The sequence below is a fragment of the Electrophorus electricus genome, chromosome 17 (genome assembly GCF_013358815.1).
Source record: "Electrophorus electricus isolate fEleEle1 chromosome 17, fEleEle1.pri, whole genome shotgun sequence".
NCBI classification, from domain to species: domain Eukaryota; kingdom Metazoa; phylum Chordata; class Actinopteri; order Gymnotiformes; family Gymnotidae; genus Electrophorus; species Electrophorus electricus.
This window is the reverse complement of record NC_049551.1, coordinates 15439161-15464210: the sequence shown is the minus strand read 5'-3', so window position 1 is coordinate 15464210 and position 25050 is coordinate 15439161. Positions and strand designations below refer to the sequence as shown.

At 44.3% G+C, this 25050-nt stretch overlaps 2 protein-coding genes and 1 long non-coding RNA gene across 11 annotated transcripts; 1 reads left to right on the top strand and 2 right to left on the bottom strand.

The window, feature by feature from the left end:
* Positions 1-249: 249 nt before the first annotated feature.
* LOC113573333 lies at positions 250-3696 on the bottom strand. Of its 2 annotated transcripts, XR_004777077.1 has the most exons (5): positions 3632-3696; positions 2958-3039; positions 2485-2680; positions 1521-2170; positions 250-869 (listed from the first exon to the last, which is right to left on the bottom strand). It is a non-coding gene; the product is annotated as an uncharacterized LOC113573333 (long non-coding RNA). The 2 variants fall into 2 exon arrangements; XR_004777076.1 differs by having other exon boundaries at positions 250-2170.
* Positions 3697-4385: 689 nt separating this feature from the next.
* LOC113573307 (ran-binding protein 3-like) lies at positions 4386-17245 on the top strand. 7 transcript variants are annotated; one of them, XM_027003472.2, is made up of 14 exons: positions 4387-4850; positions 9862-9920; positions 10075-10099; positions 10208-10273; positions 10592-10654; positions 11584-11649; positions 13123-13220; positions 13577-13674; positions 13850-13928; positions 14038-14131; positions 14758-14879; positions 15036-15156; positions 15547-15900; positions 16208-17245. In XM_027003472.2, the coding sequence occupies exons 1-14, from the start codon at positions 4706-4708 to the stop codon at positions 16249-16251; spliced, it is 1434 nt and encodes a 477-aa protein (XP_026859273.2). In that variant the 5' UTR covers positions 4387-4705; the 3' UTR covers positions 16252-17245. The 7 variants fall into 7 exon arrangements, with proteins under 7 accessions (XP_026859277.2, XP_026859275.2, XP_026859273.2 ...); XM_027003471.2 differs by having other exon boundaries at positions 10589-10654; XM_027003478.2 differs by lacking the exon at positions 4387-4850 and adding an exon at positions 7463-7920 and having other exon boundaries at positions 10589-10654.
* Positions 17246-19452: 2207 nt separating this feature from the next.
* LOC113573341 (methylosome subunit pICln-like) lies at positions 19453-25050 on the bottom strand. 2 transcript variants are annotated; one of them, XM_027003538.2, is made up of 7 exons: positions 24775-25050; positions 24463-24599; positions 22924-23046; positions 22725-22829; positions 22438-22611; positions 21211-21280; positions 19453-20958 (listed from the first exon to the last, which is right to left on the bottom strand). In XM_027003538.2, coding segments are annotated over exons 1-7 (729 nt in total). In that variant the 5' UTR covers positions 24894-25050; the 3' UTR covers positions 19453-20957. The 2 variants fall into 2 exon arrangements, with proteins under 2 accessions (XP_026859339.2, XP_026859338.2); XM_027003537.2 differs by having other exon boundaries at positions 19453-20955.

The window sequence follows — 25050 nt, the reverse complement described above, 5'->3', positions numbered from 1 at the left end:
CCACAAACCTTCACTTTGGCGTGGGAGAAAAGGGACGCTGCGGGGAAAATGAAGCTCCTTTCTGGGATAGAGCATATGTAGGAAAGGCCCCCAAAATCGGTTAGTCAATGGGTCCATTGAATTGTTGAAAGTGTGAATGGAGATGTTTCTGTAATGCATTAGGTAGAGTCACGACTATTAACACAGCTGCACCAACGTCATCAAGGAAAAGGAAAAGCGTAGAAAAATTCATCTGGAGTTATTTATTAATTCATTTATTAATAAGGCATTCTTAATTAATTCATTAACTTTAGGACATTCTTGAAGAGAATCACTTTGAACCTGACTGGACGGCGGAACAGGGTGAATGATGTCAGAACGCTCTAATATTACAGCACAAACAAGAACCCAAATCCATGGCCTACTTGATGAATTCCCTGTACACATTATTCATTTAGAGATGTGAGCAGGAGCAACGTTGTTGATAATTACTTTAAATTTGAGCTAATGATTATAGTTAATTGTGCGGAAGGTTCTGGAACTCTGCTTTCGTCCTAATTCTCAGACAAATGTTGTAATATGGGAAAACAATTGTACAAGGGCAAAGTCAGATTATTGTCATTTAAAAGATTTGCAGAAATAAACCTGATTCCCTTTTTCATAATCTGTTACTTCTGTTGGAAGATAGAAAGGGGTTAGATATGTGTGTTATTAGCTCTGCTGTCTCCTTGAGGTTTGCACGTGAGCAGAACAGCTCCCTTTGAGAGGACCTGCTTGGCATTCTGACTCGAGGAGACCAGACCTGGACCATCGTGATCCTGGGAAGAGGAGACCAGACCTGGACCGTCGGGATCCTGGGAAGAGGACTGACTCTTCAGTGAATGTGCTATCTGTTTATGAGCAGATGTGAAATGGTTAAAATATCAAATAAAAAAACCAAAAGCTGCTTCTTGGAAAAAGACATTTCCCCCCGTCGAGTATAATGTTGCTGTGACAGACACTGAGTAATGGTGTAGCGGCCAGAGGCATTAAATGGCGTGCGTTCTCTGATAATGAACCAACGTTCTCTGATCATGACGACTGATTGGCTTAATAGCCCCCTTTGTTCTTTTTTATTTGTAAAATAAAATGTGAACTTTTAACCAAGTGAAACAAGCTCCTTGTATGGACTGGTGCGAACACTTTTAAACTGATATCTTTAAACTCCGCTTTCCTTATTTCCACTGAATATAGACAAACACATGACAAGGAAAGAAATAAAGAACTAGCAATTCATTGCCTCTCATCTGTGTCGCCAGCCTTCAAAAAACAAGCAGACTTTTCCCTTTCTCCTCTTTTTGAAGGGGCTTAATTTGGCACGGTCACGCTAGATGCATTTTAATTGCTCCCCTCTCTCCTCACCACCAAGTATGAGATCTCTGTTCTTAATGGGGGTCCCCTTCTCTCCCAGTCCTCCAGACCAACTCAAAAGTTTAGCTTTGAATATGTTAGCACTGTTAAGGATCTGCAAAATGGGCCTGCCAGTACGCAAAGACACCCACCGTTAGCATTCTGGTCAGGCATTAGGAACTGGCAGGACTTCCAGAAATCTCCAGTGGTTCACAGCAAACGGGTATTCCCCTTTATCACAGGTGGTCTCTATATGTTAGGGGATAATATTTTTTAAAAAGTTGATCTCTCGCGAATGAACTGATGCAAGAATCAGAACTTTACATTTGTTGAAGATGGTGAGACAATAGAGAAGAAGTGAGAGTGAACTGTTGATTAATGGGAGCAGTGCTGATGGAAGCATTTTTACCCAGAACGCTTTCACAGTAATGCATGTACAGAGACACCAAGTTGCACTGATTAGATGCCTAAAGCATAATAATAAGTTAAGTAATAATAATAATAATAATAATAATGTTATATCTTATTAGTCTAACTTCTGAAAGGGTTCATTTAATTGATGCCCAATGCCCATCATTCAGACACTCCAGACATAAATGGCAGAGGTGCAGATTTCAGGTGTAGTAGCTCACTCATTTGGCACGGTCACGCTAGATGCATTTTAAGTGTGTAGCTTTTCCATGGTGGGGCAGTAACATGCACCTCTGCAGCCCGAACATTGGAGGTTCATGGAGATGGCTTCACCACGTTTGCTCGCCTGGGTTCTCCTGGGAACCCTCAGAGGTGCCTGCAGGAATGTTAACTGGAAGAAATGCAAAATGCGTTTTACTGAGATGCACTTCACTGTTTATAAACACTGATATAGGATGCGTGTCTTGTTAACTTGTGTCTTAAATTGTGTTTATCAGTGTATTTGAGAGTTTATATTGCAATAACTTGGAAGAAAGCCATCGATTGTTTTGTAAACATGATTCAAAACCTGAAGGAAAAAAAAACTAAACGCTGTGAAGTGAAATTTCCACAGCAAACAATGATTTACTGAGCTGAAGCCCGAAATAAGCAGCATCACGTCACTCGCCGTGACCTGAAATTTCATGCGTAGGTTAAAAAACGTACCTCTCTCAAAAGTGACGCGACTTTGACTGAACTTAATGCCAGGAACGACTGAATCTTTGATCAGACTGCTTGTTTGAGAACGATTGATCCTCTGGTTGGATCGGAGATCTGATACGAGTTGTCTGCTCACACCAGAAAGAATGTTTTCACTGAAGTTGTCACAGCGAAATGCATGACATTTGGCACTGAGTGGAGCCTGTCAAATGTATAGGAAAAATGGACCACTTTCACAAGCTGGATACTAGCGCCACCATGTGGCCAAAATGCAGTCTTAAAAGTTTGTTTCCATTTTATTTCCGCTTTATACAATCTGTAAACTTACTTTCAAATTTTGTATTCTAGTCTCCGCTACCCATAAATTATATGTCACTGTGTTTAATACACATGTACAGAAATAAGACATATTGTTTCTGTAACTAGGTAGCGGTGAAATGAGGAAACAAATGTCTAACATGACAATAATTTACAAATACCGAACATTTTGGAGAGCTGAGGGGTGTATCCTGCTAGATCACTGAGATTTCTGTCATCAGGTGGGCAGCCAAATCGGACCAACTGCAGACAAATAGCTGATTACATAAACAACCTGTTTACACAAGTTTATCTCTCTCTCTCCCTCCTAGTTACTGAAGTTTCTCTTGTTTTGAAAGCCACAACCTTGGGAAAGGCAGCATTAACAAAGCTTAAAAAATGTAATTACTGCTGGAGGCAGTGGTGATTAAAATTAACCTTCATGCAATTCTGCGCACTGTAAGTGCAACAAACACAATTACATGTACAAGTGCAAAACAATTATGTTCATAAGGCGGACTGTGATTAATGCATTCTAAAACTGAAAATCCAGGACAATATACGAGATGCTTAAAATCTGTTTAAAATCGATACTCCTAAGCTGTCAAAAATTCTCACATGAGGGCAAAGTACTTTAAGAACCCAACAGTAGTCAGATAACCCAGAGAGAGAGAGAGAGAGAGAGAGAGAGAGAGAGAGAGAGAGAGAGAGAGAGAGAGAGAGAGAGAGAGAGAGAGAGAGAGAGAGATCCTTAGCTTATCCCAAGATAAAAATTCAGTCATACGCAGACTCAAGAGTACTGAAAAACCTCTACACTATCACAAGACTTTCCCAAAAACATCATAAAGTTCAATACATGTTGTAATGTGTAAACCTCCCGTAAACAAGTTGCCTAGAGCCAAAAAACCTCCTCAAGAGCACACACAACATACTCGTGGCCTGCACAAACACATGCATTTATAGCTGCAGCTGCACAGGCGCAGCGCTCGTGGCTGAAGCCTTTGGCCCCACGCGACTGGTCCGGAGTGGAAAATTCCGCAGTGCCAGTGAGCATGCTCCTGAAACCAGTCCGTGCCGGTACCGAGCGACCCTTCGTAACGTCGTCACTTAGTTACGGTGCCACGTGACAGAACGAGAGGCAGGAGACTCAAGCGCTCCAAAACCAAAACCGAAGCGTGGCAGTGCGAATGAGATTGCTTGCAGCGTTCCGTGCAACCACGTAGAATAATACGAACCCAATACTAAGATTGTTACGTTCACGGCGAACAGTGGGCTCTTTCTGCTCTAAGCCAGAACATTGTACAGTATATTGCATGTATCAGTAATGCATTTGCGTCCAGCAAACCAGCGATACCTTTTACAGTAGGGAAATCTGTATCTATCTTACAGTAAAAGTAAGTCTTTTAAATTTTAAACTGGTCGCTATGATTTCTTTATTGGTTTTATCAAAAGCTTCCGCGGCGTTAATATTAGCGCGGGGCTAAATATAAATGAGTAATAAGAAAAAGCCATCTGGCTTCCTTGTAATACTGGGTGTTGAATATTACATTACAGCGTGCGCGCTAAACTACACGCCTTTGTGCACGCCTGTCGCCTCGCCCCCAGCTCGCGCCACTGTGATTAAGGAGCACTGTAGTAAAGCGCAACGTGACAATTCCCTCACATTTCTACCTAACAGCCAGAGTGCGCAGGGGAGCTCATTATGAACATCAGACACCCCGAGTTTGAGGATTAACCTGACTGTAGTCAACAGCAATTACCCCGAGGTTTTGGGATGGGGGGCGTGGTTGTATTTTCGTAATTGGCGGTATCAGGCACTTGCGCATCGCTGTTTACGTTTCTGCGGCACCGGTACCACGCTGAACTGCTGCGCTGGAACTATGCGGCTCTTCAGGCTCTGCGAAGCTCAGATGGCGCGTATTGAGCAGTGATGATGTCTCTGTCTGCGGACGGTCCGACAGGCGCACCGAGCGCACCCGCCGATACAGTGTGTGGATCCGCCGGTCCGCCAGCGGACGTCTCGCGCTCCTCTGTTGCCCGCTGCGCTCGGGACAGCGTCTGCCCGCCACTTCAAGGTAAAGAGTGTTCACCGCGCGATTCCGTGTAGACCTAAGTTCTTGTTAGACTGAAAGAAGTTACTTTCAGACGTGCAGGAGTTTATTTTATAATGATCACGCTGTGTGTCCATTCATTATCTGTATTCGTGTTCCTTTCAGCTTGATAACAATGACGTCGAATGACGTAATTTATTACATTTTGCACAAACCTTACTGGTTAATTTCAAAGTCTTGTCTTGTGCTAGTAACTCACACTACAGGTTGATTCATTCTTATATCTGCAAAACAAGTTTACACAGCTCTGTTGACCTCTGCACAGCACAGGCTAGTCCAAGTCGTGTATGTACAGTAAATATGATCTTTCTCCTTTGGCACCTCAATGCTTGAGACTGAGAAATCTCTGAAATCGAGATAAGTATTGTTGCCATCTTCCACGGTCTCTGACTGTCCCAGACCCCTCTCATTCTAAAGTGTGGCACACCGACACATTGCAACCACACACTGTGAGGGAGACACGATCGTCCCTGCAGTTGCAATAATGAATGTCACAAGTCACAGAGTGAATAAGCAGTACAACACTGGCAAAATGTGTATTCGCCACTTTAATCCTTACACCCTCGCCCGTCGGCATGTCTCACAGGACCACTGTCTGAGTCTTAATGTCAGTGCAGCGCTCTCAATTACCAGTCAGCGAGAAGTGTCGTAAAAAACGAACATGAGCTCAGGAGGAGCGTGGGGAGTCAGTCAGGAGGTGATTAGGCTAGGAAGGAGCAGTTTGGCTTTCTGGAAGGTTCAGGGCGATCTTAGGAAGACGATGACCAGATCAAGGCAGCCTAATCCAGTTTCTCCTGAGCAGCACCTGTCTGTTCCTGTCCCAGGCTTTGGTTCTGCTGCCTGCCCCAAAATATCCACCAGGTGTTGTTTCACTGACATTTCTCACAAATACATTACATTCACACTGATGTATCACCTTGCACTTAGTGCATATGGAACTTGTCAAAGTGTTGGGGTTTTTTTTGTTGTTTTTTTTTTTAAAAATAGGCTTGAAAGGCTTCTGTGTCTTGAGTGTGACTATTAAACCACAAAAACCTGTGGAATAGTTCACTTGTGTGCTTTGAAGATGATTTTCAAAGATTTCAGGAAGCTGTGGTATGAAATATGGCACAGCAGTGCTGCGATAGTCCTCTCCAAATCTGCAAACACAACGTTCCAGGTGGAAATCCCCTTACAGTTTAAAAAAGCTGTTTTAGTTAGAGTTTAGAGAACTGCGTGATGCAACCACAGCTTCACGTTTCTTTGCTGAACATGTTCGTTGGGGTTCTACTGGAGGAGACCCGTCCTTAGCCGGGGCGGCCTCGTGCCCAGTTCAGCACGGCGTTCAGCATACCACATGAGAACATTTTGGAGCCTGTGCTTCATCTTCTGCTTATGTCAGCACTGACAGTGTTTCAACAGTCACTCGCTGAGAGGCGTCATACTCAAGATCACTTCCTAACACGATGACTTGGATCACACAAAGTTGGAGCCTCGGAACTAGAAACAAAACTAACATTAGAAACCTGGTGTTGCATAACCGAAGCTTAAAGTCCTCTTAAACAACAACAATGTGAAGCATCCAGTTCATATAGGAGAATCCATGATCTGTTGCCAGAGTGTTCAAATGGCAGGCTGTTCATCTATTTGGCTAAATCCCTTAAAATAGATTTTGAGAGTGTACACTTGCGCGTACACTTTCCTTATATCATAGTCATTGGTGCATGTGGATCAGGCCAAATAGGAAAAGTCAAACAAGTTCAGCCAAATGAGCTTTAAAAAAAAAGCTACAGCCCTTTGGGAGCACTGGCTGTACCTGCGATTGATGCAATGGAACCCTAACGTCCTGGAAGCCTGCATGATCTGCTTGTTAACGGCATAACAGCGCAGCATGCGCCCGTTTTAGTGGATGGTGTTTGCTGTCTCTGGAGGGTTCGGGCCCGGCTGGAGCTCTGACGCTGCAGAACAAAGGCATCTTGCAGAGCTGTGCTAAGTAAACCCAGCTGCACTGGGCAGGACCAGGCGGCTTGTTGTCGATCTCATTTGGCCTGCGAAAATATTAAGGAAACCTCTCCAGTCGCAGCAGGCCTATGGCCAAGCACTCCGTGAATGCAGCCTCTTGTACAGAAGAACACAAGGGAAAGGGGGGGCGTTCTGTCAGAGGGGGTGGAACGTGGGGAGCCATTGTTCAGACTGCGAGCTGTTCATGGGTGTCTGCTGCTTTAAACGCGGTTTCCCTGCCCATGTCTCGCCACCACCCTGCTAGTCTCTGAAGGGCAGTCTGGTCGACACCAGTAAGGCCTGGTCCACACCAGCACATGAAGTCCACCCCCCACCCCCACCAACAACAAGCTGTTCCAGAGTTGGGTGGGAGGAGTTACTGCTGGTTCTGTTAGGGCAGAGGTTGGTAGAGTTCAGCAGCAGTTGGCATTGGACTTTACTGCACATTCAGAATTTGGCAAAAAATCAGTTCTTTGCTTCTTTCTAGGCCAATTCACATTCTCAACAGCCAAGGACGTGGAGAACAGAACCAGCAGGACAAAACAAGTGAAAACTAGCTTTGACTGGAGCTGGGGGGGGGGGGGGTAATGAGCTGTCAAACAATCAGGTTCACAAATTACAGAAGAGGCATGAGAGCCATATAGAATCATTACAGCTCATTAATTATTTTCACCGGTTTCTTTTTTGCGCTCATGAGGGTTGTCTCAGTTCCAGATCAGCTCTTACTTAAAGAGTAAAATGACGGCTTTCTGCTCAAGCGGGCCGGATGATGTTCTTTGTCTGGCATGCTGGGTCAAAATTATCATCTGACAGGAATAGAACAAGGCCTAGATACATTTCCATTCTAGTCGTGCTGTGCAGCCACCTCCCGCTCTGCTGTAAGGGCCTCGTATGGAGGGAAGAGGCTTGTGCGCCCGCTGGCTGTCGGATTCACCGGGAAGCAGCTGACCTTGGGGCTGGCCTGGCATCGAGAAGACACGGCGTGCCGTTCTCACACTGCGCTGCGACATGTGACTGCTAACCACTGAACCATCCGCCTGTGCCCCATGCTTCTGTGAGTAGAAAGAGACGAAATGAGTTTGCACCTTATAGTCTTAGGAGAAGAATTAGAATTATGCTGAATGATCAAATTCATCCTTTCTAATTTTTGTCCTGCCACTTTGATTGTTTTTCCTGGGACCAGCAGATAGAAGTTATTTGGTAATAAACAAAGGCAGGATTGTGCGCCGTTTACCAGCTCTGTCCTTCCCAAAGTTTGACCTGTTGGATGACGGTGTAATCTAGTTAAGCAATGCAGTTAAACAACTGACACACGCAGTTCATCAAGACGTTCCGTCTCTGGATTCTCACACGAATTCTACACTTAAAGGTGCAATCAAGCTATTATGTACAGCAGTCCTGTGTGTTAAAATTCATGTGCACCTCCTTGATCCATAATTGGCAAAACAAGTTTCCAAGAAATATCAACTTGTAGTTAAATATTGGCCATGTTAAAAGATGCAGAATCCTGCAGCAAACCTTTGCATATCAGAGATGCGTCTATGCTTCGAGCACAAATGCAGTCTTACTGAGTTCTGTCGTTTTACGAGTCTCTTTTCACTTCATTTTGATGTTGCCGTGAATGCACAGTGTGACGAGCTAGACAGTGTCATACACAAGCTCGTTGTCCACTGTAAGCTTGGCTGCTGTTTTTCACTGAACACATGGACCTCTGCACCAGCAGAGCTTTGACTCTGTCTTTACAAAATGAAGAGTGGGTGGGAGTGAGCCGAGTGGGTGTGGGCAAGTCCGTGCTCCGCTTTGACGAAAATAACACGAAAATAGAAATGGCTTGCAGAATACTCATGTGGAATTATGTAAGTCTGTCAGAGGAAAATGGTAGGGGGTTTTTTTGCAGAGTTTTACATTCGATGTTCTGCACTTTTGAAAGATAGCTATGGTCTGACCAGTCCCGTGCGGTTGGTCCTGGTTAGAACTACTGTTTTAAACAAATAATCCCATCCCATTTTGGCAAGACAAGGAGTAATCCGTCTCTTCATTCCCAAGTGAGACATTTACAACACATGAACCTGTGCTTTACACGACTTCAAAGTGCCTACACTGCTCCTATGTGTCGGACGGTGACGCACAGGCCGCCTTGCCCGTTAAACGGCGGATACATTGGTGGTGACGAGTGGCCGTGCGTTCACACACTCTGCTTGCATAGGAGCGGCACGGGAATCGGATCGCTCGCTGCTGTTCCATGTGCACAGATAACGCAACAAAAAAAAACAGAGTACAGCTTTCCAGGGGACAGGTCAGATGCCTGTTTATCGACATCCCTGCCCTACCAAGCCGTTTGTGACACATCTGTGTGACATGTAGACTAATCTCAATTGCACAGGCAGTGGATGTTGGCAGGCCAGCGAGAGCCCCGCCCCTTATTTCTGCAGGTCCGTCTCTCAGTTCTCTCAGACTTCTCGTCTACGCAGGGTGAAAAAAAGAAGAAAAAAAAAAAAAGTTTATTATTAGCCCATAGACAGGTCTGAGCCAGGATTAGTTTGACCCATTGCCAAGTGGGGTGTGTGTGATTAGTATGTGTTGGTTCACTCGTCAACCCGCCCCACCTCCCGTGGGCCGGCCGGCGGATGGGTGGTGTAAGGGCCACGTTCTTCCAGCACACAGCTGGACGGTGACTCTGGGGCTCCAGGCACCAGCAGGCTGGGGTCCCCTGTGCTGGCCCTCAGGCCTGGGCTCCAGTTCTCTGCTGCACCGTAAGGAAAAGTTCCAGGAGAAGCTGTTTTTATTTATTGTAAAAATTCATGTATGGACCATTGTGTTGAGCGGTTTGACTCCTGAGACGTAGGAAGGTGTGTGCAGAACTGATGTCGTCAACTATTACCACTGTGAAATAAAACTGGAGTTTGTATAATTCTTTAGATTATATAGTTTATATTATTGTGTAAATATTATCCAGTAACTTACCATCCAATTCCAATCTGTTTGTTTACTTCAGCCAAGCCGATACTCACCCCACCAATGTTCACCTTCCAAAGAATAAACGCTCCAGTGAAGGTAAGCCTGCCTACCAACAAAACGCATGTTGACCAAACACTGGCATATTTGAGACTCCAACATAAACCAGAGAGAGATGTGTTGACATGTTCAGCACAGTCCCTGAGTGTATATTAATGAGTCTGAACCGATCTTATGTATGTCTGTTCCTCAGAGGAGATCCGAGGAAGAGCTGAATGGTAAGCAGCGCTTTCCCTCTGCAAAAGATTAACAACAGGTACTCCAGTTAAGACCTGCTGTCTTGGTATGGAATTCTTACAGACGCAGATTTTCCTTTATGTTTTCAGGAACCGGCATGAACAAACGTGCCAGGTCGCTCACCTGTCCCTCCTTACTGAGTTGGCCTCGAAAAGGTGAGAGTTCAGCGAGTCTTCATAGATGTTTCTGCAGTGCATTAGGTCTTGTTTGAGTTTACAGCTGCTGCGATGAAGCAGGGGCGTGGGGGGCAGCGTTGTTATGGTGACAGAGGCTTTGTGACAATGCCATCATTTTAGTCCAGAGGCTGTATCTGCATTTCTCATGAAATATCCAGTAATATATTCAATATGAGATTGAAAAATAGTATGAGAGTGATAGGGGCTGTTCCTGTATCATTTCCTTACCTGTTTTCCTGACAAAATTAACAAGACTGATAAAGCAAGACTCATCTTGTTCTTTCGGTCTCCCAGCAGTTCCCTGTAACAATGGCAGACGAGTTCGTTCATGTTCTCTGTCTTGTCTATCACCTTCACCTGGTAAGCAAACTCTCTGTCTCACCATCGTTTTCTCTCTCTGTTCAAAAATGTAAATCCACACCCCAGGTGCTTCATGCACTCGGTAGTTTGAAATCTGCCTGCGGTACCAACAGAGGTGCCATGTTTACGTGTGCCAGTTTAGGTCCAAGGTCCCTGCTAACCTCATCGATTTCAATGATCCGCGTGATGCTTGTGTTCCAAGCCGTGCCTCAGTATCTGCCGGCTTCTGTTTCGGAGCCTAGGGAAAAGAAGGTCTTATGTGCTGTGCACAAATCACCCTACTCTTCCTCTGGGTGGGCAGGTTAGGGCCTGACTAGGATCGGGATCGGAGTGTATTTTCTAAGCTTGTTGAACTCTAACTGGGTATTGGTTGGGTTTTGGGCTTCATACAGAAAAAAGATGGAAGATTAGTACCCAGTAAGCACTCTGGGAACCTGAGTTAACAGTGAAGATTGTGCCAACACAGATAAGCTTGTTTAACCGCAGAGACAGTGAGTTTGCTTCCTGCTTTTCAGTGTTGTTAACTGAAGATCCTACCTTTCTCACAGTGCAGTTACACTTGAATAGCTGTTTATACTGTGGTCAACCACTACGTTGCAATCATCTGACAAGGCAGATTGTGTCTTGAAAGAGCTTACTAGTTATGGGGCAAATAAACCTCAGGAAACTGAGTAAGGGGTTTAGGGAAATTGTTTTTTAGTTTGTCTGTAGACCACAAAGGTTCTTTAATTGAAAAAAAGAGCCACTTGAGCTTATGAGCTGCAGGCCAAAATATTTTTAGAAGTATGTTTTTTATCACTTAAAGTGAGCCTCTTTTGTTCATGGTACAAGGGCTTTCCCTCTTAATAATAAATAATACATAATAAACAACGCATAAAAAATACACAGTAAATAATGACAAGTGCCCATTTTCTTGCGTTAATTTACAGTCTCTGGAACAAATGTCTTCATGCCTTCAAACATGCACCGCCTGATCAGTGGCTCCGCCTCCACAGGTTAGTATCTCCTCCACAGGTTAGTATCTCCTCCACAGGTTAGTATCTCCTCCACAGGTTAGTATCTCCTCCACAGGTTAGTCTCCCTTCCTCCACAGGTTAGTATCTCCTTCACAGGTTAGTCTCCCCTCCTCCACAGGTTAGTATCTCCTCCACAGGTTAGTATCTCCTCCACAGGTTAGTCTCCCCTCCTCCACAGGTTAGTATCTCCTCCTCCACAGGTTAGTATCCCCTCCTCCACAGGTTAGTATCTCCTCCACAGGTTAGTATCTCCTCTACAGGTTAGTCTCCCCTCCTCCACAGGTTGGTATCTCCTCCACAGGTTAGTCTCCCCTCCTCCACAGGTTAGTATCTCCTCCTCCACAGGTTAGTATCCCCTCCTCCACAGGTTAGTATCTCCTCCACAGGTTAGTCTCCCCTCCTCCACAGGTTGGTATCTCCTCCACAGGTTAGTCTCCCCTCTTCCACAGGTTGGTATCTCCTCCACAGGTTAGTCTCCCCTCTTCCACAGGTTAGTATCTCCTCCACAGGTTAGTCTCCCCTCCTCCACAGGTCAGTATCTCCTCCACAGGTTAGTCTCCCCTCCTCCACAGGTTAGTATCTCCTCCACAGGTTAGTCTCCCCTCTTCCACAGGTTAGTATCTCCTCCACAGGTTAGTCTCCCCTCTTCCACAGGTTAGTATCTACTCCACAGGTTAGTCTCCCCTCCTCCACAGGTTAGTATCTCCTCCACAAGTTAGTATCTCCTCCACAGGTTAGTATCTCCTCCTCCACAGGTTAGTCTCCCCTCCTCCACAGGTTAGTCTCCCCTCCTCCACAGGTTAGTATCTCCTCCACAGGTTAGTATCTCCTCCTCCACAGGTTAGTCTCCCCTCCTCCACAGGTTAGTCTCCCCTCCTCCACAGGTTAGTATCTCTTCCACAGGTTAGTCTCCCCTCCTCCACAGGTTAGTATCTCCTCCACAGGTTAGTCTGCCCTCTTCCACAGGTTAGTATCTCCTCCACAGGTTAGTCTCCCCTCCTCCACAGGTTAGTCTCCCCTCCTCCACAGGTTAGTCTCCCCTCCTCCACAGGTTAGTCTCCCCTCCTCCACAGGTTAGTATCTCCTCCTCCACAGGTTAGTATCTCCTCCACAGGTTAGTCTCCCCTCCTCCACAGGTTAGTATCTCCTCCACAGGTTGGTCTCCCTTCCTCCACAGGTCAGGATCTATTCCTGGTGTTCAGTGTTAGCTTCACCATCACGTGGGTCACACACATCTGCTGTACTTTCAAGTGTTGGGACTTAAAAGGACAAAAAGTCTAAAAAGACCTGCTGGTTTTATGCTTTGTATGACGATAGGCCTTTGGCAATAAATGTAAATGAATTTAATTTATGCTGTTTTTACACCTTTTTTAACTTACTCATTGAATTGCAAGTCTGAATGTCTGTAAATAAACCACGTGGACTAAATTAGATGTCTGGCCACATTTGCAGTGTCTCCTCGAGCCAAAGTAAAGAACACCCAACCGAGACCGTCTACACCGCCAGAGCCCAAGCACTGGCGGGCCTACAACATGCCTCATCTCAGCCGGGTATTGCACAAGGCCTCACACCCACTATACCGCTGCAGGCTTCCACTGACACACTTCAGGGGTGCAGAGATCTTTCATCCCTTAGTTAATTTAGCCAATTCTTTTTTTCTTCTTGCTGTAAAGAAAAGACAGCTTTCATTCAAGCTCTTGCGCAACTGCAGTCTGGTCTGAAGGCGTTTGTGTACCATCATACCCAGGCTGTATATATCTGCACTGTTAGTGCTTTTGACCCTGTGGCATTGGCTGCAAACCCTACATGAGCCGATTCCCACCACCACCCCGGTAGTGCTGCTTCTTTGTCTTCACCGGTGTAAACATGCCCCGTTAAACTCTGATGGTTGTATATGATCCCTCAGGTTAGTGGAGACACCGCTGAAGACCTCTCCAGAGTCACTGTTAGCCTCCCGTCTTCAGATAGCCCCATGGAACAGCAGACACCACCCAAAACTAGCAGGTCAGCTGACACCTTTAGTCTTCTACCCAATCAAAGAGACAGTAGCGGTACATACAAAGTAATACTAAAGCGTCTACATGGGTCCCTCATACGTGGGAACAACGTGTTGCGGGCCAGGGGATTCAACATCAAAGACAATATGCAAAATTGAATCTGCTGATGTGGCCTTTCACAGAACCCTCTCACAGACGACGGTGGATGTTGCTGGAAGCATCCAGTTTGTGTTTGGGGAGAACATGAGCGAGAGAGTTCTGGTAAGCCTGATATATTCTCCAAGTCCTGGCTGGGTAGCGTCACTAAGCGCTCAGCGTTAGTTCATTGGTGAGTTTGGCTGGATCAAAGTACATTGGTTTTTCCACTCAGAGTCCACAGAAAAGCCCATGTGGTGAGGAAATGTCTGGGACAGACTGCAGCTCCAATGACTCGGACTCCTCCAGCTCCGAGGCCTCTAACACAAGTAAGTCATGAACGAGCTTCTGTGCCGATGAAAGAAAAGCAGATAAGTAGTTTTAAAAGTAAGCCATGTTTGCTGAGAACAGTGTATTCTCGTTGTAGAGCCTGTCTATGTTAAGACAACACTTAACACAATACTTAAGTGGCTAGTCTAAACAGGCATAGGTGGTTTTGGCCAGCAAATGTGGATGTTATGAGCCAAAAGTAACCTAAATATTTTCCAAATCATGCATTCTTTGAACTGAGTGTCACTGCCTCTCTGACTCTCCCTAGCGGCGTAGTATGTGTACTGCTTTTCCATAACACTTAATAAGGCTTCTCTTAAATGACCAAATGTACTAGTAAAATTATCATCCCTGGCTGAAACATTTATGCAACAAACATTATATCAAAATTGGCTCCAAGGCAAGTAGGGAGTAGGGAGCTTCAAGTACAAGAAGGCTAATGAAAGCTAATGAAGTTAAAAATACGATACGAGTGTTTGGGGTCCATTTTTTTTTATAGAGTTCAGCCACGGACATGCAGTGAAGTTAAATACCACTGAAGCAATTTCTGCTGTATTTATTTTGTCAGTTGAAGGATGCATCTCAGTAGTTTGGTGCTTGACTGCAAACACTGGCTTTTCCATAGTGACCGTACAGAGCACTTTGTGGGAGTCTGCAGCAGCCTACACTAATGCCTGTAGGAGGCGCTGTCTACCCAAACAAGTCAAGGTCTTTACTGGGGAAGAGAACGAGAGCAATGTTGTGCAGGTCTGACACACGCATAGTTTCACACCAGTATCAAAACTGGTCACACCTATTGGCTATGATGAGAAGTAATGGTGACAGACTAAGCTGGCATTTATCACAGGCATAGAAAATCCCCATGAAAAAAAGAAAAAAGACCCAACCCCTGGTCTCTTTTAGCTGACATGTAAGCTGTTTGTCCTGGAGAGAGGCTCGCACTCATGGAGGGAGAGAGGGAGGGGCATCCTACGACTGAACGACCTGAAGAGAGGAGCGAGGGGATGTTTGCAGTCGAGAATGGGTGAGGGAGATTGTGATGGCACTGCCACTCACTTTTGTTGTGTGTTGCAATTCTGCTGCCTAGTCCAGGATCTTTCAAAACTCCTCACGTGCTATTTTTAATTTAAGATATATACTAGCCATGTCTTTACCACTAGTGTATGTAAATAATTCAGACCAAACTGGTTTCAACTGGCTGATTCATCCACGAATAGAATAAACTGTGCCACAATTTAGGCCACAGCTTGACCTAGCAACTTTAAAAAAAAAAATATTTACTGTAAATTGATAACTCCAGAAATATCCTTACACTTATTTAAAAGCATCAGGCCTGGTGACTAAGTATAAATATATACGTTATGAAAACAGATATACCCATACTCATAGTCTCGCTGCTTCTGTCCACTCACAGTGATGAGGCACGAAGGCAATCTAAAGGTGATTCTGAACACCAAGCTCTATGCACACACGCACCTGCGGCGTCCCACGCGCTGTAACCTGCAGTTGACGGCCACGGACGTGGAGAGCCGTGGCGTGCGTGTGTTTCTGATCCAGGCGAGTGCCCGAGACGTGGCGCGCCTCTACGTAGCCGTGCACCACAGGCTGGTGGCACTGCGGTGCTCGTCTGCCAGCGTGGCGCTGGGGGACGGGGATACGGAGACAGCCCTCGCAGACCGGGATGGACCCTGCAGCAACGAGGAGGAAGAGGACGATGAGGAAGAGGAGGCTGAAGAGGACGCGATCTTCATCACGCATGTGAGATCTGGTAAGGGCTAACACATGCGGTCAAGTTGTTTACCGGGAAGAGCCGTCATGAAGACTGTTTGATTCCTAAAGAGGGATTTAGTCCTTAACAGATTGGGCATAGAAAAAACATGCATATTATCAACAAAAATATATATTTACAGTTACAGATATGCAAAGAAAAACACAAACATGAGCTAGTTATAAACTGTACTGAAAGTTTAATTTGAACACATCAAGTGTTTGACTCATCCCCCTCTCAGACAAAGCAGACAGTTCGATCTTCAGCAGCCTTCACTGAACTTCATTTGCATTTGTATCATTTCCAGGGGACTGTAATTGGAGGCACAGCCATTCTAGACTCCGCCCTTGACCCCACCTCTACCCATGGGCCTGAAAATGTTTCCTGTCTTGCCTCTGGCCTCAGCCGTTCCAGAGCACCCATGGGCACCATGTCCTACTGTGTTCAGTCCAAAGATAGAAGCCACGATGACAAACATTATAGATAACACTATTAGCAATCAGCCTGCAAGGTTTGTCTATAGTATTGACAGCAATCTTTTGCCAAAGAATAAATGAGATTATATTATGCTATAAAGACACTTTTTTTTCTTTTTTCTGATAAAGGGGCAAAAAATGAGGAGATTGTAATGAGTAAAACTTGTGCTTTGACCTTTTCTTATCTTAAATTCACACTAAGCAGTCAGAAGCTCAGAGACCATTTCAGAAAACTGTGAAACCATGAAGATGTGTGGACTGTTCGTGTCTGGAGAGTTCTGTCAATTGCTCTGTTGCTAGAAAAGGACTTTGAATGGAATATGAATGTTTTTTTTGTAACACTTTGCAGAAAGGGGGTTTAATTCGGTTCTGCAAAAATGTGGACTAAAGATCAGTGATTCATTCTCCATAACTGAAAAGCTCAATATAGGCTCACTACAGGTTGTAGACTGTAGGTCATTAGCTACATTTGCAGCCTTGTGTTTTGAATGATACGTTAGCAGACACAAACATGTTTCACTGTAATAACATGAGATTTGCAGCCTACCTCATGAACAGTATGGACAATGTCAGCTCTTCAGCACTGAGTTATGCTTTTAAATCTCAGAAGAGTATTATTTCTGGCTTTTTATCTTTTAAAACTTTTAAATTGTTGTTTCTTCAAATGTAAATTCAAAAGACATATAGTTTCATTTTTCTTTGCATTTCTATGGATTTTACTATTGTTTTTATTGGTAAATCTGCAAATATTATATTTGCCCCTGACAAATTTTGAAAGTTAAAATATATAGGAAGATTTTGCCAAAATTCTTATAGATTTCTATAACATTATTTTGTCAGATATATTAAATAACTAATTATAACACACAGACCATGGCTCATATGTTTCTTTTGTAACTGGTTTCTGTTTGCCGCTTGTTGTTTTGACTAACGAATTAGCCTGTTATGAAATTATTTGAACAACTAGTTGTTGTTGTTTTTTCATCACAGTGTCTGTTGGCACCGCGAGGCCGAACCCGGTCAGTAATAAAAAACAAACCAGTCGGCTTTAGCTGTGCACAAACCGACCGTGTGGTGCATCAGTGCTGCGGTGGTGAGTCGATCAGTGGAAAATGCTTATCGACCTTAACCATGACTCGCAGAGTGGATGCAAGTACATCGATTTCTCACCAAGGTGGGCCGACAGGGCAAGGATGTTCTCCTTCTACACCTGTGTGTAATTACAGACTACAGGTTAATCCACCACTGTCTACCCTCCTTATTACGGGTTAGTCCCTGCTGACCCGATATTATTTCTTGACTTGAGATACCCAAGCCTGGTCCAGCATGACCTGAACACACCTGGCATCTGTTTACGTCTCTGCATTCATTGACATTTTTGTGCAAAGCCCAGGCGGATTAAGTATTAAAGATGAGATCGGATTTCTGGAACCAGACTGAGCCAAATCCTAAACAGCGTGTCTAATTCGCACTGGAATTTAGCCCAAGATTTGGTCTAAGTCTAAAATTACTGTCGAAAGCGGGGTGTTAATGTATATATTTTCTAAATCAGGGCTGCGATGCAGGTTTGCACTTTAACCCCAGCTCAAAACTACAGAAATGTTACTGTGAAACAGTTTAAGCTCCCGCGCCATGAATGAGGCATGTTTGTATATCGTACGTCTAATGTAATCAACAATAGCCTATTTTTAAAATCCATTTTCCAGATATGAATCATCACTGTTATTTAAAATGACTGACACTTCTATGCCCGCTAGAGTCTTGTCCTCGTGCACGTACACGCGGCGGCTTGCAAAACCCGAGAGCCTGCAAGACTATTGCGATCGTATCTTAATACTGATTTAATAGCGCTCGCTATGTTGTGCAGTCATGTTATAGAGGTTGCAAGGTCGAACTTGTGTTTATCTTAATATTTCTTAACACATTTATGACTTTTTTTCCCTCTGCGACTTCAAGTTTTAAAATAACAGTTGTGCGAGTGAAAAATTAGCATTCCCTTTTAGACTAGTTCAAACGTGAGAAATACACGTGCAAATTTTAGTTTACAAGTTCTCACATTAAAAATGCAAGTACATGTTTTCTCAGATCAGTTCTTTCATGATCTTTGTCAAAATGGATAAATTTTGTGTAAACCTGTAGTCACAGCCAGCTAAGTATTCCGTGGTTTAAACACATCAGCTCGTGCGTGTGTGTATGGGGACAAAAAAAAGCAGCCTGCATGTGAAGAAGCGCATTTAGGCTCAAGCGTTTAAACTTTAATCCATCCCCTGGTGAAACAATGGTCCTTTCCTTTCTGGAAACTCCATGTTGAGTTACCGTCTCATGGGGGTTACCTGGTAACAGTTGTGGTGTAACTTTGGTCACAATATACTGATCGCGTTGGAATGCTGTGATTTTTATTTTTTGGTTATAAAAAGGACACACACATCATTAAAATATGCTATTACAAAACTGACTACATTAGGAGACATGCATTAAGAAATTGTGCGTGTAAAGTCACATTGGCTTAAGCTGTGTGTTTTACTGCCCACTTTATAGGTATGGCCAGTGCAATAGTATTATTTGAGAGTTCCTTTTTATGGAAAGATCCCATAATCATAAAATGCAGTGAAAGGGGTACAAAAGAACAAAGGTCTGAGAACACCTGTAGTTGGATGTTAAAATTCAATCACCAGTTTGGCCCCAATTTCCACCTAGAGATATTTATCATTTAACGTTGGCCACAGGATAACTCTCCAGTGTCTTTTGAACTGTAACACAAAGGCTTCATTGCTTAGCCAGCTAACTTTAAAGTGGGGCAGATTCCCTTCAGATGCAGATTATACACCATTGTTGGAATAGTTAGGTATCGGGGAAAGTTTCAATTACTCCCTATTGTATAAAATAGTTTCCTCACTGAAAATGGCTTCACAGTGAAAGGTCCAGTGCATTTAAGAGCACACACTGAAAGACAGGCACACAGACAGATTTCACTCACACACACACTTATATTTGACAACTTCTAGCACCTAAAATGCCAGTAGCTGAAGCCAATAGCTCTTCTGTTGTGTTGCTTACAATAAATAAGAAACATACAGTGCAACAAGTTTTGTTTAATATTGATCTGGTGGGGATGTGTATACACAAGTGAGAGAATGGGAGGGTTAAAAATGATAAATTAAGTCATATTACCAAGGAATTGTTTTACTGAAGGTTTGGAACAAAGCTTGAGACCATAACACTAGCATGACTGAGCAAACCATAGAAATTACCCACAGAATAATACAGCATTGACCCATAAACATACATGACATTATGTATTAATGTACACTTAAGCCAAGACTTTCAGATGAGTATTATTCAGAATATTATTTTTTTTTTTTCCAAAAGGACATTTCACTGGATTCAGGTCTGATATTGTGAGCTTATTAATAGACTAACAAATGAGGGATCACAACACCAGGCAGAACTTGATCAGCTCAATACTGTACAGTAGCTAAGGCTCCGTTTTGTACCAGGTTGTGCAACTGTGGAAAAGAAAAAGCGCAGATGCTCTATGCTACTAGTAATGAATCATAGTTTTCTATGCAGTGGAAAAATTTCATTCCAGCCACAGCTCTTGAAAGCAGTTTCACCCTGTAATTACCCTGGACATCTCAGGGGAAAGTTGAGTAGGAGCTAGTGGACAAGCTGACAGTGGTTTAAGATTTTATCCCTTAAATTGTGCAGCAGAAAAGTAACCACAATCTGTCCCTACGCCGAGATATTTAGCCATCTAATTGAAGAAAATATCTATAAATATTTAAAGTATCACTCAACTTGCAGAGCTATTAAACAAACCCAAAAAAAGGTTTTATTCAACTACTGAGAGCTTGAGGAGGTTTTGCCATTTCAGATGCACGTCAGTTCATGGTCAGGCACCAAAGGGAAGGGAGTACAAACAGTCTGCTCGTTTCGGAAAGAACAGGAAACGGTTTCAACCCTCATGCAGCAGAGTTACAGGATCACGCCGTACTAATATACCATTTCAGACTACAGCATGAGTAAAAACTCAGGGGTGGCAGGGTGGGCTAGTCCATCTCCGTCTCACCCCTCTAAAAGAGGACCAACATTGTGACAAACCCCCCTGCAGTCACACAGGAAGTAGAGGGAGACAGACAAAGGAGTGCTTCTCTCAGCAGTGGCTGGTAGGGCTGGGATAGGGCTGGGGTGGAGGACGTGAGCTCAGCCGTGCAGGCATGACCGTACCTGATCCCCAGCTCACTGGAGACATGTGCAGGACAAAAACTAGAGGCTGCTGGCCCCAGCAACACTTCAGGCAACATCAAAGTGAGGAATGAAGACACTCAGATGGACTTCCACTTAAGATGCCACAGCAGAATGCTTTTAGTTTTATTTACATCAAAACAGACAAATTCGTATTCACTGGTCCTTGTGAGAAGAAAAGGAGGTCGATTAAAAAAAGAAAAAAGCTAGATATAAATCACAATGCAGCAGTATTGAGGGTTAGCCATCAAGTGTACAGTGGTTCAGCCTAGTAGCATTTATACGGCATGTCAGCTTCTCCCCCCGCTACGCTCGTCCAGCTTCTTTTCAAGTGCTTCTGGCGAGAGAAAACAAGAGGCTCTCTGTTCGAGCTGCGCTAGCGAGACAAACTGCTCACATCTGATTAAGATCTGGCACGCTCACGTGGCACAACCCAACAGGGATGCCGGGGGAGCGTCTCGCATACTGTACACTGCAGGCTGAAACTTACTGGTATTGCCTCACTGAGTGATTATGGACCGTGCTGTATGTAGTTCTGGTGCTAAACTTGGCTATGAAAAATGAAACATGATGGGTTACTGGGACTTACCAGTGGTCAACATCAGCATCGTCAAACTGTCCAGAAACTCCCCGAGCACCAGAGTCCATCTTAGACGTGTCTGCGAGGGAGATGAAGCTATTTTTATCTGACGTTAAATACTGTGGTCGAGAAGAGGACTAGGCTAATCAGCAAAGCAGTCAGAGAACCTCTTGGCCATCCAACAAGAGGCCCTGGGTTTAATCTAGGCTGACAGCTACCCCACTTAACACCATGCTGCCCAAATCCACTAAAATACTCCAAGCAATAAAGCTCAGTTATCATTGTTAACTGACGCATCACACACCCACTGACATCCTGAAAGGTCATTGACGAGACTGCCCGCCAAGTACAGCAAACATGTCAAACCAAATTTTATTCAAGTGCTCATTTACAAGTGAACTACATTGGGCTCTTCCACTTGTAAGTGAATTCAAGTGCAAGGGAGCCCAAATATTTCCCCCCCCCCCCCCCCAATACATAAATGGACACTTCCCAGCTAAACAGTACTTCTCGCCATACAGTAATTGCATAGCACAAAACAGGTGGCTTAAAATGGAATTCACCCACTTTCCAGAATGCAAAATAACCAATGGATACACGCATCAGTATTGAACAAAGTATGCAATCCTGTACTTTAGTAAAAGCAAGGAGAACTGGGAACAGAAACTCCTGCTAAAATTACTCAAGTATTACTGGAATAAAAGTAGTAGTCCTCCATTTATATTTCTAATCAAGATGATAAAAAAATAATGGTTTTAAAAATGTTCATGTATTAAAAGAACCGAGTTATTATATCTGGATGAATATTTTCTATCAGGGAGATGGATGCAACTCCTGTGCCAATTTTACAGTGTATCGTTTTCCTTCAAATATTTTAGACATTTCGTTTTCTCTCACTTCTGACACAGGCTGCAAAGTTTTATACAAAACTTTAAACTGTAATGAAAATGGTCTCTAAAAAAGTAAACATACTTTTACAACTATAGTAACAAGTCACATGCGCTTTGTTACTGTTGATCAGTGTGCACGCATACTGAAAGTAGAAAAGAACACTGGTCTTCTGCATAGGACACAAAAGCAAAGCAGTAATGGAAAGCACTAATTCAGAGAGACTAAATCACTGGGTGAGCACAGGAAGAGCGCTAGATCCACATGCCCCGTCTTTTACGACCGTGAGCTCAGTTACAGAAATGCAATTCCTTACCATACAGGTGTATTAATTAAAATTCTAATCACCATTTACGGCGTCCGCTGCGTCGTGCGTCCTGACTCCCGCCATGCGGTGCTGTGGGTCTGATGCTTGCGCCAGCATTCCCTCCAGCCTGTCTAGCGTGGCCTGTCCTTCCGCCGTCAGCTGCGACATGCCCTCCTCGAATGAGTAATATGTGGGCAGATCAATTTGGCCCTGCTCTGCGGGGCCAAAAACACGAGGCATGACGGTCCAAAAGGCGTCTACGCTGTGCACATTAAGTCTGCGTTCGAAACGCTTGCTTCGGGGCAAGCGCCTAGTTCCAAAGCCTCACCTGCCTCCTCGACGTCATACTCGTCACCGTCAAAATCGGAGTCCGAGTCGTCCGGATCAGGGTGCAGGGCCTGGCACTCGGACATGGCCGCGAACACGGTCTCCACTGCGACTCGGAACAGAGCAGAGCAAATGCAGTTCAGGCTAGTTCTGACCAGAATGGTATGCAGCAAGTGATACACAGCTCGTTCAACACTCACGAGAGCCTTTGTCGTTTGGAACAAAACGGATCTCCGTGACGACACTCGCGGAGTCCTCGCTGTCTTCACTGCTGCCGTCATTACCTTCGTCCTTGGTCTTTTCCTCCTCATTTTTGGAATATTCTGAAAACGGTAAGGAGACCAAATCATGAACAGAGGCCCCCTACGTTTCACTTTTGTTCCACGGACAAAGACATACCGTGTTGGAGCTCGACTGCTTGGTCACTGATAAAACATTTCCTGTGTCAACTACTCCGTGAACATTGTTCACCACTCAATTCTTTTTAGCGACAAACTAGGCACAAACAACGAGTCGAGTGTACTTCCTGTATGTGTGGGTGGGTAGATGGGGACAAGATTCTTTCAAGTTCTAAATTCCACATCTTACTCCGCTGCTGCCCTCCCTTCATTGGCTTCCAGTAGCTGCACGCACCAGATTTAAAACCTCGGCGTTTGCCTACAAAGCCAAAAACGGACCAGCTCCTTCATACATGAGGTCAATGGTCAAAGCCTGATCCGAACCTCAAGTACAGCTCGGCTTGAAATGCCTTGCTTCAGGTGTTAAGGAGCGACCAGCAGCGAGACCATTTTCTGTCTTGGCTCCAGGATGGTGGAACGAACTCCCTCTTTCTGTCCGGACAGCAGAGTCCCTTGCAGTCTTCAAACGCAGACTGAAGACCCATCTATTCGTGGAATATTTAAATGACAACTGACCCTGCTCCTATATTGACTGACTAAAATAGTACTTATTGTAGGGTATTGTGTATTACACTGATTTTGTTTAACAAACTCTAGCACTTATTGTTTATTACACTTATTGTTTAAGATAGATCTTATGTATTTTGTACTTCTAGGCATCAGCAGTGATCCCCGTATTACTACATTATTCTAGTTCATTGGTATATTGGACTCTGACCTACTGTACTGGCTAGGATGTATTCTATGAGTAAATGACAAAGCACTTTTGTAAGTCGCTCTGGAGAAGAGCATCTGCTAAATGCCGTGAATGTAAAATCTCAGGAACACCAATGGGCTGCATTTAAAGACAAACTGCTTAGATGCACATCATCTTTGAGGTGGGCATTTCCTGCACTGTTGCCAAAGCAGTCTACATAATGGAGGAGGCTTTTCAGATGTGGTCTGAAAAGGGGTGGGTGGATCTGGGCACAAAACATCATTTTCCCACCCAGCCAATGGATTGGTCTTTTAGAATACAGAAGATGCTTCAAATTTGACCAAGCTCGTCAAGCCTTGGTTCTGTATTGCTCCAATGATGGTGTAAAGCTTAATCAGTTTTTCTGCATGCTACATCACTTATGTCAAAATGGCTCTGCTAAAGAATTAATCAGTCTTATAAATAATTCACATGTGTCAATATGCAATGGGAAAACTTCACCAAAAGTCACACACAAAAAAAAGGTTTTCACAGAGTTTTTTTTTAAGAGGTATTCCTCCTTCTCCTTTGTAGCCATTAGGTGGGCGTTGGACACACCACCTGTTGTCTGTAAATGGCCTAGAGTTTGCAAGTAGCACTTGTACCTTTATACTTGGAGTTAACCATCACATACAGGTGCTCCTCGGGGTAGGTGCTCAGGTCACGTGAGATAGCATGGAGACTAATTGATGGATACTCCAAAGAAAATCCCACTCCTGACCCATCGAACCAGGAGACACGACTTCCAGAGGGACAGGAAAACATACTTCAGTGACCTGACAACAACTTGCATAGATTCGTTTAACATGCCAGGAAGCCAGCTGTAACATTTCCCTCACACGGGGCACTAAAGGTAGTTTCAACAACACGGCCCAGAGTGGTGGAAATCTTTACTCACCCAAGTCTACCGTACTTACGTTTCAGCCACACACAGAGTTCCTGGACCGAGTCCCTTTCCGTCCAACACTGCGGTAATGTCAGTTTGTTCATGTCTAACTCCTTCGCTTGGAGGAGACACATTTTGCAACACAACCATTCTTGCAATAACAAAAAAAGTGCCACGGATTTGCCGTTGAAACAGCAGATAGTAGATGTCGGCGCGAAAACGGGCTTGACTGGGTAAAACCAACTTTATACGTTTTATTTCCCATCCATTGCTGAATGTGACCTACCACAGCATGCTGCTTTTCAGA